Source organism: Agelaius phoeniceus, chromosome 3 (assembly GCF_051311805.1).
Source record: "Agelaius phoeniceus isolate bAgePho1 chromosome 3, bAgePho1.hap1, whole genome shotgun sequence".
Taxonomy (NCBI): Eukaryota; Metazoa; Chordata; class Aves; order Passeriformes; family Icteridae; genus Agelaius; species Agelaius phoeniceus.
Window position 1 is genome coordinate 59,789,093 of NC_135267.1, and position 15,365 is coordinate 59,804,457.

The 15,365-nt window shown below is 35.8% G+C and overlaps 1 protein-coding gene across 1 annotated transcript in view; it reads left to right on the forward strand.

The window, feature by feature from the left end:
• The window catches only part of ESR1 (estrogen receptor 1), a 108,594-nt gene that overhangs the window by 43,370 nt on the left and 49,859 nt on the right, over positions 1–15,365 (forward strand). The window contains 2 exon segments of the mRNA XM_077175397.1: positions 2,308–2,424; positions 14,847–15,182. Coding sequence (XP_077031512.1) covers positions 2,308–2,424; positions 14,847–15,182 — 453 coding nt within the window.

Here is a 15,365-nt window from a genome sequence, read left to right on the forward strand (position 1 = left end):
TCTTGAAGTATGTTGATAAATCATGTTGATAAGTCATGTTTAAACCAAAAATTATGATAAATATTAAATGCATTATCTTTTCCCTAGATTTACAGGAAATCTGAAAGGCTAAACAATGATACTTGCAATCTAAAGAAGTATGCCCATCACACACAGATATTTCTGTTTTTAGCAGCCAGAGTTTACATTCTTTATTCTGTGAAGTCAATCAAGCACTTTGAGTGAACAGTGTATTGTCTAAGGTGCAGATCATGTGCATGAAAACAGACTTATTATGCTAACATTTAAATGGCAAATTCATGATAAAACTCTTCAAAAGGAAAAATATTATTATATGAATGTAGGAACTGTAGCTCTATTACAAATAGGATTATTTTATGTACTATTGTACAAGCCAAGTGTTTATTTCCAAAACACTTGTGGTTTGCAGAAATAAATACAGATTCATAGCCAAGGAGAAGGGTATCACCCACATAAGCATAGGAAAAATAGGATGGCTGCCCTGATGATATTGATTACACTTGATTTTTGGTTTTTGCATGCAGTCACGTCTGTCACTTTTTTTTTTTTTAACCTTTGAACACTATAAAAATCAGCCAATCCAGCAAAGGTGGTTAGCATGATTTCAGCTTCGACCTAAGTGGGATTTATCTGCTCATTTTAGAGACATCTAAATGATGTTCTGAATTATTTGCTGATCTCAAAGCCTGCACTCATTCACCATGTGAATTTACCTTTTAATTCATCAGGAAGAAGATGAGCTCTTCTTTCAAAGTACTTATTTGTTTTTAAAAAGAGTAATTAAAATTTTCCATCTTTATCTCGTGGTATTTCCAAAGTTGCCTAATGAACAAGGCAGGTGATTGAAGTCAGGTGCTACACTTGTTCACTGCTGCTTAGTGTGATTCAATATAAGTGCATTTTCTAAAAAATATGGCCTTTTTTTGGGGTTTTTTGGGTTTTTTTTTTTTTTTTGCTCCTTTTCCCTGTAGATACTGCATATGTGCTTGAGGCTCTTTTCTTTCTGACTTGATTTTTTTTATTTCCTTACATGTTAAAGGTTTTGAACCAGATACAGAACAGTCTGTATCCTACCAGAGGAACTGAAAATTAAAGCGTTCTCTCATGCTGGGTTGAGATGGTGGTTCAGTTGTACCTGTTTACTGCAGTAGTGGAGCAAAGCATATGGATACAGACTTTTCCAGTATTATTTTGTTCTATCCAGTAGACCTAAAAAATAATAGTTCTGTCTATTTGAGACAGGGCATAGTCAGCTGTTCCCCTAGTAACAAGTTTAGAGACTGGCTACTTATTTTGATGAGATCCCAGTTATGCAGCATTAGAGAGCAGATGCTCCTGGTGTAATCTGATAGCAATTTTTACTCTATTTTCTAATTTGTAGTCAAGGATAGATGATTTGATGAGACCAAGGCCTCTGTGAAACCTCCACGCTACTTTACCTCAAGTTGATCCCTTGACCTCAAAGAAAGAACAAACAGTTCTGCAGTAACTTTTTTTTTTTTAATGTGTGTGCTGTACCTTAGTTATGTTCAGATGAATACAGAGCACCAATGAGATAGTTTTGAAGAGACTTTTTCATCCTTGCTAACTTTTGTCAATGGTTGGCAAATAATTTTATAGCAGATTTAAGCACACTTTTGTTAAAAGCGAATGGAATAGATGCTTTTTGGCACTAACAAATGCTAAAGAGAGTAAGAAATGAGGAAGAGGAGCTCTGAAGGAGAAGATGCCAGTAACAATCTTGGTTTCAGTGTGTGGTAATTTTAGAATTTGTCATGTCAGAAAGTTTTTGCCCAAAGCAGTAGACATGCATCTGGAATTAGTGATTGATTTATCCCTGAGGTACAATTAATTATTTGAGGATTTTTGCTTCTGTTCTATGTTGCTGTTTGTTTCTTTACTGGAACTGACTGTCACAGATAAAATCTTTTTAATTTCGTAAACCTCATTTTGTGCAGTCTATTGCTTAAACATCAGCACAGGCGCACAAAACCAGATGGTGGTGTATTTCTCGGCCTGAGAGCAAGGAAGTCAAGGCGCTTGTTCATATTAATAGATCCTCTTTTGTGGTTGCTTTAATTGTTCACTATTTTAATTATTCTACAGAAGTTTTAATTTAAAGAATTTGCAAATCAATGCGTGGCATACAGATGTTAGTTTCAAAATCTGTATCAACACTTTTACGAGAGGTTATGATGGTAACCCTACTTTTTTCCCCAAGATGTTATAGTAATTTTTGTTATGTCTGTGTATAGCTGTGTCCTTACTTTCCCTCTGGTTTTACAGGGCACAATGACTACATGTGTCCTGCTACTAACCAGTGCACCATTGACAAGAACAGAAGGAAGAGTTGCCAGGCCTGCCGACTGAGAAAATGCTACGAAGTGGGGATGATGAAAGGTGGTATGTACACAGCCATCATCAAATCTTTAGCATTGCTATCTACCTTCCTGCCTTTTAACTTCATTGGGCAGCTGGTATGGTTTCTAACTAAAGGAGGGAGCTACTGATTTTATTGAGTTGCAGTCTATTAAACCAAAATTATTTCATTAAATAAAAAATTAAAAGCTCCAGAATATCATGTTTTCTTGTCCAAATCTGCATGAAAAATAAGAGGACCATTGATTTCAACAGAATTAGAATTCCTCTGTTATTATTTTTAACTCAGTGTTCTTTGGTCTCTCATGGTAGGATTCAGATCCTGATGAATGAAAGTTAACCCAAGATTTTGCAGCACTTTGCAGTTCAGTGGGAAGAGCATTGGTAGTCTCAAATCAGTCCATATTAGTTAAATAAACTTCTGGATATGTAATTTTTGTTCTGTGAATCCTGGAAGGGAAAGTTAATTGCTCTGTTCTGGTACTGTACACGTATTTTAGATGTGAGTTAATTTAACCCAACAATATTAAAGGCTTACTCATTTTATAAGAGCTGTGATTAATGCCACTTTCCTAGAAGATTTGTAATAATGATGGCTTGTTGTAGCCTGCTAAAAATTTCACATTGCTTTTATCAATGAAGAGTAATCAGTAGCTGTATGGAAACCTGTATCTATAGGAAAAAATTAGCAAACTAGTGCACAGGGCAGAAAGGATTAGATCCCATGTATTTTGTGTGTAAAGAGCTAGTTAGATTACAGACTGGTTCTTCCTTTCTTTGGCACACCTAATACTTACTTATGCCACAGAAAGTCTGATGCAAGAGAGAAGAGGGGTTCATCATGTTTGTCCTTTCCTCAACAAATCATTTATAAGTCCAGCAAAGGTAGGCCAAGTCTGAGAATCTTAGGAGGAAAAGGGAAAGACTAAAGGAAAAATGATCAGTTGTTGCTGCACTTGAGATTGGATCTGCATTTTTCTCAACTCATGGATTAGGAAAGAGCTGAGACTGATTTTATAATATCAATTTTGGGATGCAAGCAGGAGGAAGATGTAAAATCTGCTTTTTCTTCTAGAAGTTAAGACAATGGTTGATTTTTTTTCATGAGATTTTATGTATTGATCTGAACATCCTGGTTTATATGGCTAGAACGATTCAAAGGGTATGTAGTTAATATCACAGGTATGATCTAGAATAGCTAGAAGTTCAAGAAAGACACCCTAAAAACAGAGAATCCATACATGACTATGACATGCAGATTTAGCTTTGACCTTTGTACACATGGCCGATCATAGCTAGGATTTATAGTTATGCTTTATGTTGATGACGTTGCATTTTTCATTTGGCACATTTACATCCAATTACACTTAGGTGTATTTAATTAATGATCCACTCTGCCAGTGTTATGTTGTTCGTATGTCTTCTCTAGGATGCAAGTTCTAATAGATTTTTGACTATTCTATATGTAACTGTTTTACTCTCATAAAAACTGTGAAGATGTCTCAACCAGCATTGTTTTAGATTAAAACAGTCCAAAAGAAATACTGCAATTCTCTCCAAATTTTCTTTCAAATATAAATGTTCTGGAATCGTTATTTCATACAGTGGTTCTCACCTGAGAAAATTCATCTGGATTTCATCCTTTCCTTTCCTTTTACAATGCTGTAAGATTTTTATGGTCACTACAGGAACTGGCAGTTCAAAAATAGTCATTGTTGTGATGTTTCATTTGTCAGTGTTTATTGTTTTGTTGCTGTTGTTTTTCTTCTTTTAAGAAACTAAACTCACAGTTTATAAACAAGGAGATCAGGATCAGCATAAATTCTATCTGCTCTTCTAGTACTACTAATAATGCATGAAGTTCATCACTGGTTCATAGGCAAGAGTTTTAAAATATTTATTTTAGGAAGTCTTGGGAAAAAAATCTCAAGATCCCTCAGTTACAAGTGATAAATCTGTCATGCCTGCAGATGACTTCAAGGAAGGTAAAGTTAATGTACATGATGTAAAACATAAAAAGTTTTTCTGGAGTCACCATTGATCCCCTACTGGCCACATGAATGTGTGGGGAAGAAAAACCTTTCTAAATTCTTCTAAATCTAAACCTAAACTCTTCTGAATCTAGACCTTTATAATTGTCACATTTCTCTCAGATGAAACTAAAGGTTAAGTAAATATTCTTATCATGCCATATAGCTTAACTTTAAGTGATAATGTTTAAATGTTTTTAATTTTTAATTTTTTTTTCTGAGGAGAGCTGTGAAAATTTTCTCTTTTAATAGATAAAATGGAACTTTTCTTCAACATACTAAAATAATGTAGTTCTGTAATTTGCTCAAGATTCACAGTGTTCTCAAAAAACTCCTAGTTCTTGTGATTGGATCTGTTAATTTAAAAAATCACTTTATGTTCATTTTGAAGGATTTGCCGTTTTTTAAGGCATCAATTCTATCATATGCTTGAATATTTGTTTGTGTCTTATCTCACTTTTATCTCTGTCTCCACAATTTGCTTATGATGATACAACCTTTAGATATAGTGGAAAACACATGTAATCTTTCTTTCCCCCAAATGTAATCCCAGTTTTTATTCTACACTAAATTAGCTGAGGTTTCTCAATAAATTTTAAAAGTTGCCAACTTATGACTTTTCTCTGCCATTTAAGTGATATGAATAATAACTGATATTAAATATGTACTTTCAGTAAATATTGTGGAAGGTAGGCAAAATCTTCATTAAATGTCTCTGGTTAATTCTAAACATATGATATAGAATATGGCTGCTGAAGTTTTCCTCACAGAAGGTCACTTAATGCAGACTGAAAATGTTCATATATATTATTTTTAGTAGAGTGGACACAACTGAAATATGTTTTAGAGGCTTCATGCAGAAAAAAATGCAGGCTTCAAGTGGCCCTTGAACTGTGTGGAAGGAACATTTACTGATGAGTTCCTCTTATGAGTTCCTCTGGAAATTTTATTGATTTTTTTTCTTCCCTGTTCTTGGGCCTTTTAAAAACTTCTTTCAGTACTGAAGAGTTATTTTTTTCTCTCTCCTCTTGTGTTTGCAAGTGTTTCCTTCTGCATCTGTTACTGTGCTGCTTCAAGAGACAATTAGACTGCAAGAATCTCTGCTGATGCGGTGGGCATCTGAGGCATAATTTAAAGCTGTTATATTTTGTCCTAGTACTTCATTCTCTCTTTCTGGATAAACCCTTAAAATTATGAGTTACTAATTAGTCTGTCCTCCCCTGTTTGTACTTGAGTATAAAGTGGGCACATCGAATAAGATCCTTGCCATGTCCCTTTTACTTCTGTTCTGTAGCACTGGGGAGAAGCCTTGTTTTTGTTTACAATTTCCTGATGCTTTTCTTGAAGCTTGTTTCTGTCCTGGTTTGGGGAAGTGTACTCCAACTTTCACATGATGCAGGGTGCCAGCTTTCAAATGGAGTTGTTACAGCAGCTGCAGCCCTGAATCTCCAACCATATGTAAAGTGCAGGTGACCCCTGCTCCGATACAGACCTAGTTCTCTGTTTCTCCATTGTTTTAAAAGCTTTCTGGTGACTTGGGCCTAAAGACCCTAATTTTACGAAACCAAAAGCACCTTGTTTTTTTGGTTTTTAATAATTATTTTTATAGTGTGGTAAGTGAATGAGGGTTTCTAGTAATTAGCATGCTGCATTCTTCCCCTCCTTTCAATGTATGACAAGACAGATTTATCTTTAAGTGCTGTGTGGGATAAGAGCAACAGGGTCCTAATGGGATTCGTGGCTATGGCAAAAAAATGCCATAATGCTAAATGCCAGATACCTAAAGGAAAATCCATTATTTGCCTGATAGTCCATGTTTAACCACCCTGACACCTACATAATTATTTCAAATGTTAAATGCTGATGGCTTCCCAGCATCAAATCATAGGAAATGTGGCTATCAAGGATTTGAGTGCTCATGTGCTACATTCAGATGGTGACTTTGTATATGACATGGGGTATTTACTGTCCTTGAACAGCCTGAAATCTCAGGTTGTAGAGAGAAGATTCTGTGTACTGTTTGTTGTGATAATGAATAATGTGTTACAGCACATTTGAAGCCTGCATCCTGCAGTGTTACCCTTGCAAATTGCCTGAGAATGCTTCAGAAACTACTGTGATACAGCCCAGGGAGTGAAACTCTCTGCTGGCTGTAACAGGGTGCTAAAACCACATGCCATTGGACTGTAGACACTTTCATTAACTCCTAGAGATTGGAGTCTCTAGGCTTCAGTTTTTGTCTTACATTCTTTTGAAATAGTTATCCACCTCTAAGCCAGACTGGTTCAGTGCAACAGTCTTGCTGAAGTTTAAGATAAATTTTTACAGGGAAAATGAAAAAACTAATTTTTTCATTCTGTCAGAGTAGGATCTTACAGAGTTTTGTCTTTAAATTGTGAGATCCATACTTCCTTGCTGAATTCTATATTTATTCATGCAAAAAGGCTTATTATTCATGAAAAAGGGTAATTAAAATAATTCTCAAAAGCAGAAGTAAATTGATGTCTGATGCAACCACTGGTTGGGCTCAAGGTCTTCTACATTTTCATGTACTTATCTTTTAATTAACTATTATATTTAAAAGAGAAATTAGTGAATGAAAGGAAATGGTTTGTGGATGTGAAATTATTCTGGTTTGTTCGAGGAGAACCTCAATGGTGCTTATTAGACATACTGTTCTGTACTCAGCCAAATAACTGTAGGTGGGGCCTGATAAATATATGAGGAAATGTACTCTTTAAAGTTGGAATTGATGGGCTGAAATAATGTACTCATGCACATTTGAAGTAAAGTTTTGTGAGTTTACAGCAGTCTTCTGGGAAAATAAGGTGGAAATGAAATCAGATTTTTTAGTGAAGTATTTTTTCTCCTCTTTGCACACATGCAAAGGGGATCACTGCCATTAAATTGTCACAAAGTACAATATTCCTGTGTTCTGCTCCCAACATTAGAAAGAGAGACTGTTATTGTGAACATCTTTGCCAAAGATGATTTATCTTCTTATTCCACTACATAAAATGATCTGTGCTAGAAGGAAAACTAGGAAGTCTTTTGTTGAGTCACCTGCTCAAAGCAGATTCAGGAGTGAATTTATACGTGGTAAAGCTCTTTTGCAGCCAGGTGGAAATGGGATAAAATGGGACAAATTGTCTTATGCTTAGTTATATACTATAACTGGATATGTAAAAAAAATAATGAAGAATTAATGCAGAATTTTTAATGTTTAACGCTTGACACTTGTTTGAAATTGTAAAGCTGATTATAGTTGTATATTAGTTTACATTGGCTTTTTGGCCTTTTCATACTTTTTCATTATTTGAGTAATTCCTAGAGTACTAGAGCTATAAGAGGGCTCAAGAGGGACTTTTTATAAGATAATTTAGTGGTGGGACAAGGGCTAATGGCTTCAAACTGGAAGAAGGTAAGTTTGGATGAGAAAATTCTTTTCTCTGAAGGTGGTGGAGAGACATTGGAACAGGTTGCTCAGAAACGTTGCCCTATCCCTGGAAATGTTCAAGGTCGGCTTGGATGGGGCTCTGAGCAACCTGGTCTAATGAAAGGTGTCTTTGACTATGGCATGGAGATCGGAACTAGATGATCCTTTAGATCCTCTCCAACCCAAAACTGTCTCCACGATTCTGATTGTATGGTTCTGGCTCTTCTCTTGGTTAGACATTTACAGTTCAGTTCTAGCACTCAGTCTTGGTATCAGGCCAAACACCTCCAATACTCAATTTCTAAAATGTAGCAATTAAAATTTCTTACTGTCTTTGGGATTTATTCCAATGGACTAATTGTCCGAAAATGACTGGCTTTCCCATATCATGGATGGTGTAAAGGTAGAGAATGTTCCTCAAACGGCCTTCCTGTGATCCCTGAAATGTCTAAAGGCTCATTGTAAATGTTGACTAGGAATGGGGCAGTTGCCATACTTATTGTAACCAAAACTTGGCATGAGTTTATCAGGAGTGTCGACACTGAAAGAGGTTAATTTGAATGATGGATTAATTAAACTTCTCTTGTTTCACTTCTACACGTCCTAAGATGCTCTTTAGGTGTGTTATGTGCTATGACTGCCAAAGACTGAATAAAAAAATACAGATTAGGATGAATCATGCCTTGCACCTTCATCTTTAATTTAATAGATCATTGTTTCTCAAACTGTGCATTATGAATACTCATTAAATGAGACCCCAAATGACATTTGCCTGCTTTTTAACAGCTATTTTTTGTAACTGGTCTTTAAGACTTTACATGAAAGACCAGTTTTATGATCTGCATTTTAGTCAGTAGGATTTCTGGGGCACTGAGATATATAGTGTGACTTGGTGAATGAGCAAACTGGTAGCAAAGCCAGGAGCTGAACCAGAATATCGGAATCTAAACCCCCACTGTGACTTCTCTCTCCCTCTATCTCCAATAGAAGGGGGTCCTGATTATAGAGGAGAAATAAGCCCCAGTTTGGAAAAGGATAAGAGATATTTTTTGAAAGAAACTCCCATAAATAAACGTACATCACTCAGGAGTCAAAAAGACTGTAACATCCAGGTGCACAGACTGAACACAAATCTGTTGCTTATTTATAGTCCTGAGTGTCTAGATATCCTTGTCAGAAATCAGGCTGTTAAGCACTGTCACTTGGGGCAGGTCTGTTTGAGATTAGACATTAAATTCTGATTAATCTTTTTAGAAGATTTCAGACAATGTTTCTCATTTAAACTAATTGTCAACCCACCTGGGTTTTCAGCACAATTTACATCACTGTTTCATTTTCTGAAAGTGAAATGGGAATGAAATAAGGGGCTGATTGTCTGAATCATATTCAAAAGAAGGATTTATTAGGCTATAAAATTTGAATTTGGAAAGTGGTGTTACTTTTCTGTGATCAAATAACGTATTTATGTAGAGAGATTCAAGCAGAAAATTTCCCAAAAATCTCCAAACTCTTTAAAATCATCTTGGAAGGACCACCATGCTAAGATACATTACAACATTAGAACCTACAGTGCAGTCAGAACTTCAGCAATCTCTGTCTCTTATATATCTATCAAGAATGAAATTATGTGATTGACTTCTGCTTATGTACAGCAGCTACAGTGACCTTATGTTTAAAAGGAAGCTATAGGATTCTGGTTTTTTTCCAGTGAAACATTATAAAGCTGTTAAATTCAGCAGAGGTGTGCCTAATGTGCCTACCTGTAAAGTGAAGTTGCTGTAAGAAGCTGTTGGGAGACAGATACCTCACCTGCATCTGCCCTTTGGACTCTAGAGCCAATTGTGCTTAGACATTCAGGTTTGTGTCCATAAGGGAACTGTTGGCTTGTTCACATTGTCTTACTTTTGCAGTCCCTTACTTTGGCTAATGTTAGCAATGACACCAAAGTGAGCTTGGACTCAGTCCCAGAGGTCTTCCCCCAACAATTTAGTAAATCCTTCCCGTACTTGGACATTTGAAGAGAGGCTTTTGAATTTCTGGTCTCTTCAAACCCAACTTCAGTTTCAGAAAGGTAGGATTATGTCATAGGAAAATCTGGTATCTCTTCCTTTGCAAACACTGCTGTAGAGGATTTGTCTGGCAGCTCTGCCGTGGCCTGTTCTGCCATGCTCCCTTAACACTCTGATCATCAGCGGGGCAATTGACTCTCTGCCTCTCTGAGATACCTTCTTATTTATAATATCTTTCACTTACCACATACATTTTCTCTTCTATTGTCAAGCAGGATTTGATTTACAAAACATTAGAGGTTCTTTCTCTATAAAACAGAGATTCTTTCACTCTGGCAATTTTCAACAGGATGCCAATGAGGTAGGTTGGTCATGAACAGCAACAGAATTGTTTGGAAGAGAAGGTTCTTCCAAGCACATTTGAAACACTCTTTTGACTAACTGACGAAATTATAGGCTGTTAATGCTACAAGGCTGTGCATGTATACAGAAGTGTCAAATGTCTCTCCTCTGGGGCCTGCTGACAAGGAGCAGAAGTGTGGACAAAGAGCCTCAAGTTCAAAGGTTGTTCTAGGCTAGGAACTTAGCTGGTAAACCATTTACCCATCACTGTTTCCAAATCCAATCATAGTTCTGTCTTTCTGTTGTCCTCTTAAATAAAAAAAAAAAGAAAGAAAAAAAAATCAAATCAAACCAAACAAAAAAACCCAAAATCAAACCCCCCAAAAACAAAAAAGCAAAAAAAAAAGAAAAAAAAAAGAAAAAAAAGTGTGGCTACAAACTGTTGTTGATTGACCAAATTTCTAACAAGAAAGAAATTGAAAAATATTATACAAACCAGTTCACAGAGAATGTATTTAACTTGCACAAAATTGGAGATGATACCTGTATCTTCAAATCTAAAATTTCTTACTCTGTAGTTCACACACAGTCAAGCAAATTTGATTCTAATTGGTCTCCTCCTATTCTTCCTCTAAATATTCTTGAATATTTTATACGAAGTGGAGCTTTTTTATTAGCAATAGGTAGGAAAAAATGGCTGTTGTATAGCTGAGATTCAACGCTCATTCAGTGCATTTAATTTTTGATCTTTTGTTTTAATGATCTGGAATTTATTTTTTGTTTTGTTTTATTGACATATGAGAAAACACTCCGGAAGTATTTCATATGATTTCTTTCACAATCATACAATCATAGAATCTTGAGTTGGAAAGGATGTTAGAGATCATCTAGTGCCAACTCCTCTGCCATGGGAGTGTCATATGCAATTTTATTGTCTATATGCAATTTTACTGATCAGGTTCTAATGGTTTGATTATATAATTACTTAGCAGTTTTGAAAACTGTCTCCATGTCCAAAGGTCTGACTGAATTTACATATGAAGCGTTGTATAACTGCCTTTGAAAATATTGGCTCTTGCAGCTTTAAAACTCAAGTGGAAATTGTTTTACAGCTCTTGCTAGATGCATAGTACTTCAATTTTTGCTAGAATATTGTCTGTCATAGCACTTGACAATTAAGGTTCCTTTATTTGCTGAACTGTTAAATTAAAATTGATGCATTCATATATTTAAAAAACCCTTACAGAATCATTGCACTTTTGTCAAGGAAATCGTAGTTTGATAGAATTGTCTTTTTTGGAATTAGTGACTGTTCATCACTATTATCTCTCTTTAACAGAGACAAAATTTGATTAAGTTGAAGGAGATTTGGGAGCACTTGCATTTTTCAGAGAGATACTCACTCCTATTTAGTTCAAGAAAATGAATAAGTGTTGTTTGTCCATCTAGGCCTTAGGTAAAGAGTTAATAGTAAGCTCTATAAATCCCTGATGAATATGATACTTATACAGATTCGGAGACCTTTCTGTCTGTGATCATAAAACCTGGTGATGTGATGCAGAAGGAATGCATACTCTTACTGACTTTTTTTTCAGACTTAGTCTCTACAAAATCCAGTAGTAAAATTGCTACAGTTGGTTGATTGTTTGATTTTTTTTTAAATCCTCAAATAAAAATGCAAAAAATAAATCTGTGGGAGGCATCTCCTCCAAACTGGTTTTGTTCAGCTTTGCTTAATGCACTGCTTTTTTTGTTCTAAGGTGAAGAAAAGCCAGTGGTAGGCTTTCAAATGAATTAAAAATAAAACTGTTGTTCTTATTTAACATCTGGTTTATTTGTAAACAGCTAAATATGCTTACATTTGCCATCTTTTCTCTGTTAAGTAAAATCCTCATCACATCCTTGTTTTACTTAACAAGGCAGGCCTGGACTAAGTAAAAGCAAACACATGAAAACTCTGATCTTCCAGTAATCTATATGATGGAGACTTAAAGCTGAAGTTGCTCTACTTATATTTACTAACCTTTAATGGATTCTTTTGTCTCTCACATTTGGCCTACAGCTTCTAAATATACCACCTTCTAATTTATTCACATTGTCAGTTTTCTTTCTCCATGGTGTGAAAGAGAATATCAAATGAAAATATCTCATGCAAGGTTCAGGACAGACAGGCTGTCTGTCCTGAACCTTGCATGTGATATTTTCATTTGAAACCTTCTTGTGTTAGAAGTGAAGCTTTAGTGTTTTGTACCTTATTCATCCTATTGCTATTCCTGATTTTCTAGTCTTGAATCTGGCTTGCAGGCCGTGCAGATATAGTCAATATAGATATTTCTTACACCAAAGTTGTTTCACATTTCAAATCATCTTACTTGTTTTTCTCCTATCCCTTTTTCATTTATTTTTATATCTCTTTTTAATTTGGGAAGAACAGAACTGCATGCAGTGTTCACTGTAGTGTGCCTCACGATAATAAACCGTGATTTATGAAGTTGTTCTGTCCTCCCTTCCTTTCCTAGTAATTTCTAGCCTTCTGTTTACTTTCTAAACTTATCTGATGTTTTTATAGTATTTTTCTAACCTCAACTTCTTGTTTATGAATTATGTCAGCCTATCTATTTATGAGTATGTTGAACAGCACAGACCCCAAGGATGCTTTCTCTTTGAAAGAAAATTTCTAGATGAGGAGCTATAAAATTTGGAATGTGAGAAAGTTAACAAATGCTTTAATTTCTGTGAACCATGTGGGCTTGTTCTTGTGATTATATATACATGTTTCACAGGGCAGTTTAATTCAAAACCTTTAAATTGATACAAAACATACAACAAATACAACATACAACAAAAATATCTGTTACAGATAGAGCATGCCTGCTATTGAGTATTGCAAGGAAGTTACCAGTATCTCTACAATGACAATTTGCCAGAATAGGTCTTGTGTTTCTCGGAATAGGAAGAATCTCCCTGCCTCTCCTTATCAGGAACTGTTTAGTGGTAGGAAAGATCGGTATTGCTAAATGAAAAATGGGAACAGCAATGCGCTTGAGAGTTTTGGCTTAGAATTAGTTTAGTGAATGGGACAATGTAGATAGGTTAAGTAATAGGGGTGATGAGAGAAGTTATTGAACTCCCTTTATCTGAATAGATTAATGGAATAGAATCACAAAGCCCACTAGATTTTGAATGAATTAAACATAAAATGCCTAATCTCCAAATACTAATTCAGTGTTGAATTCATAATTCAAGAAAGAGGAAAAGAGATTGAAAGATTCTCCCTGTTTCTTTGAGGCGGAAAGGGAACAACATTTATATGAAAGCATGTTGTATGTGAGATGAAAATGCTGCCAGCAAAGACTGGGATTCTAAAGGTTTGAAATTTTGTGGTGTTAAGAGAGCTGAGCAAATGCTGTGTTTCCCTTTCCCCAACCATTATAAAGACCTGTACTGATTGCTTGCAAGTATTTTTGGTTTGTTTTGGTTTTGTTTCAAATATTTCCTCTTCCCTATTTCTTGAATGGTTTACATCTTTATTCTCTGTAGATACTTCTTTTGCATTTCAGGGTGGGACTAGTGTAGCTTTTACCTATTGCATGAGAACTCCAGTGTAAGCCACATCATGAGCTGCCTTCCCATATCTCAATTCCTTATGTGCTTTCCTTATTACTTGGTTGTCCTCCCTTGCCTCCACTTGATGATGGATTTAAGTTTTTGACTCAGTCTCAAAATGCCTGTTACTCCTCCACTTAGATCCAGACTTAACCTTCCCTTTATGGTTGGAGTCCACATGGGCTTTATCACTGTATTTTTCTTGTAACCTTTCCACAAAGGGAAATTTTGTTCCACTGCAAAGGTCTTATGTTGTTTGAATTGGTATGGCTGACTTGATAATATCCTAAGTTCAGGGTCATACAGTGCAAAGCACATTGCAGAAATGTGCAGTAATGACAATAATGGTTTCTGTTGTGGTTTATTTCAGCCTTTTGACAGTAGGTCTCCCACATTAGAATCTGAGGTCGTAATTATCTCTCCTTTTCATACTTATGTTTATCTACTTAAATGGCATTCTTTATTGCTGTATAAACTCATCTTATAATGGGAAATTTCTTGAGTTTTTTTAATATAATTATGAAGATCACAGGCTCCGTAATAGGATGATGTTTAATTAAAATAATTGGTGACTTTAAGCAAAATATTCTAGATAGTTTTTGAAAGCTACTTCTGTGATCTGTCTGACCCGCCAACATCATTAATTGCATTGACTAATTATTAATTATAGACAAGTGGTCTGCTAGAGGTTGGGGACATATTTGAAGTTTTGGGCAATAAAGAAATACTTATTTGTTCCCAATAACTGACTTCCTTTTGTTGGGCTGAGGCAGCGGTACGTGTCACTAGTCTAGATTTCTCTGTGAGCCCAACTGATCTGAATTTTAGGAAGGGGTGCACTATTCCTGACACTATACTTTAAAAAATAGTTTTTCTGTCCAACTACTGGTGTAAGGCTCCTGAAGAAGTCTTAATCAAGACTCAGTGCTGCCTGAGTCTATCAAAAGCATCTGCTGTTGACTGAAGTGTACATCATACTTAAGTTCAAGGGAAGGAGTTGATGATGTTCTTGTGTGTCTCTAGGAATCCGGAAAGACCGCAGAGGTGGGCGAGTGATGAAACAAAAACGCCAAAGAGAGGAGCAGGATTCCAGGAATGGGGAGGCTTCTTCAACAGAGCTGCGAGCTCCCACCCTTTGGACAAGTCCACTGGTGGTTAAACATAACAAGAAGAACAGCCCAGCCCTGTCCCTGACAGCAGAACAGATGGTCAGTGCCTTGCTGGAAGCTGAGCCACCCCTGGTTTATTCTGAATATGACCCAAACAGACCATTCAATGAAGCCTCTATGATGACCCTGTTGACCAACCTTGCAGACAGAGAATTGGTGCACATGATCAACTGGGCAAAGAGAGTTCCAGGTAAGGAAAAAAAAACCCATGTAAACTATAAAACCTGTAGATCACAAACAAAAAAAAAAAACAAAAAAACCCCAACAAACTCACATACTGATTTTCTGACTAACTATTCTCATTTAATTGAAATTGTTCATTTAAGTATACATACATTGACAAAATTTACAACATTAAACAAAGTTTATGTTA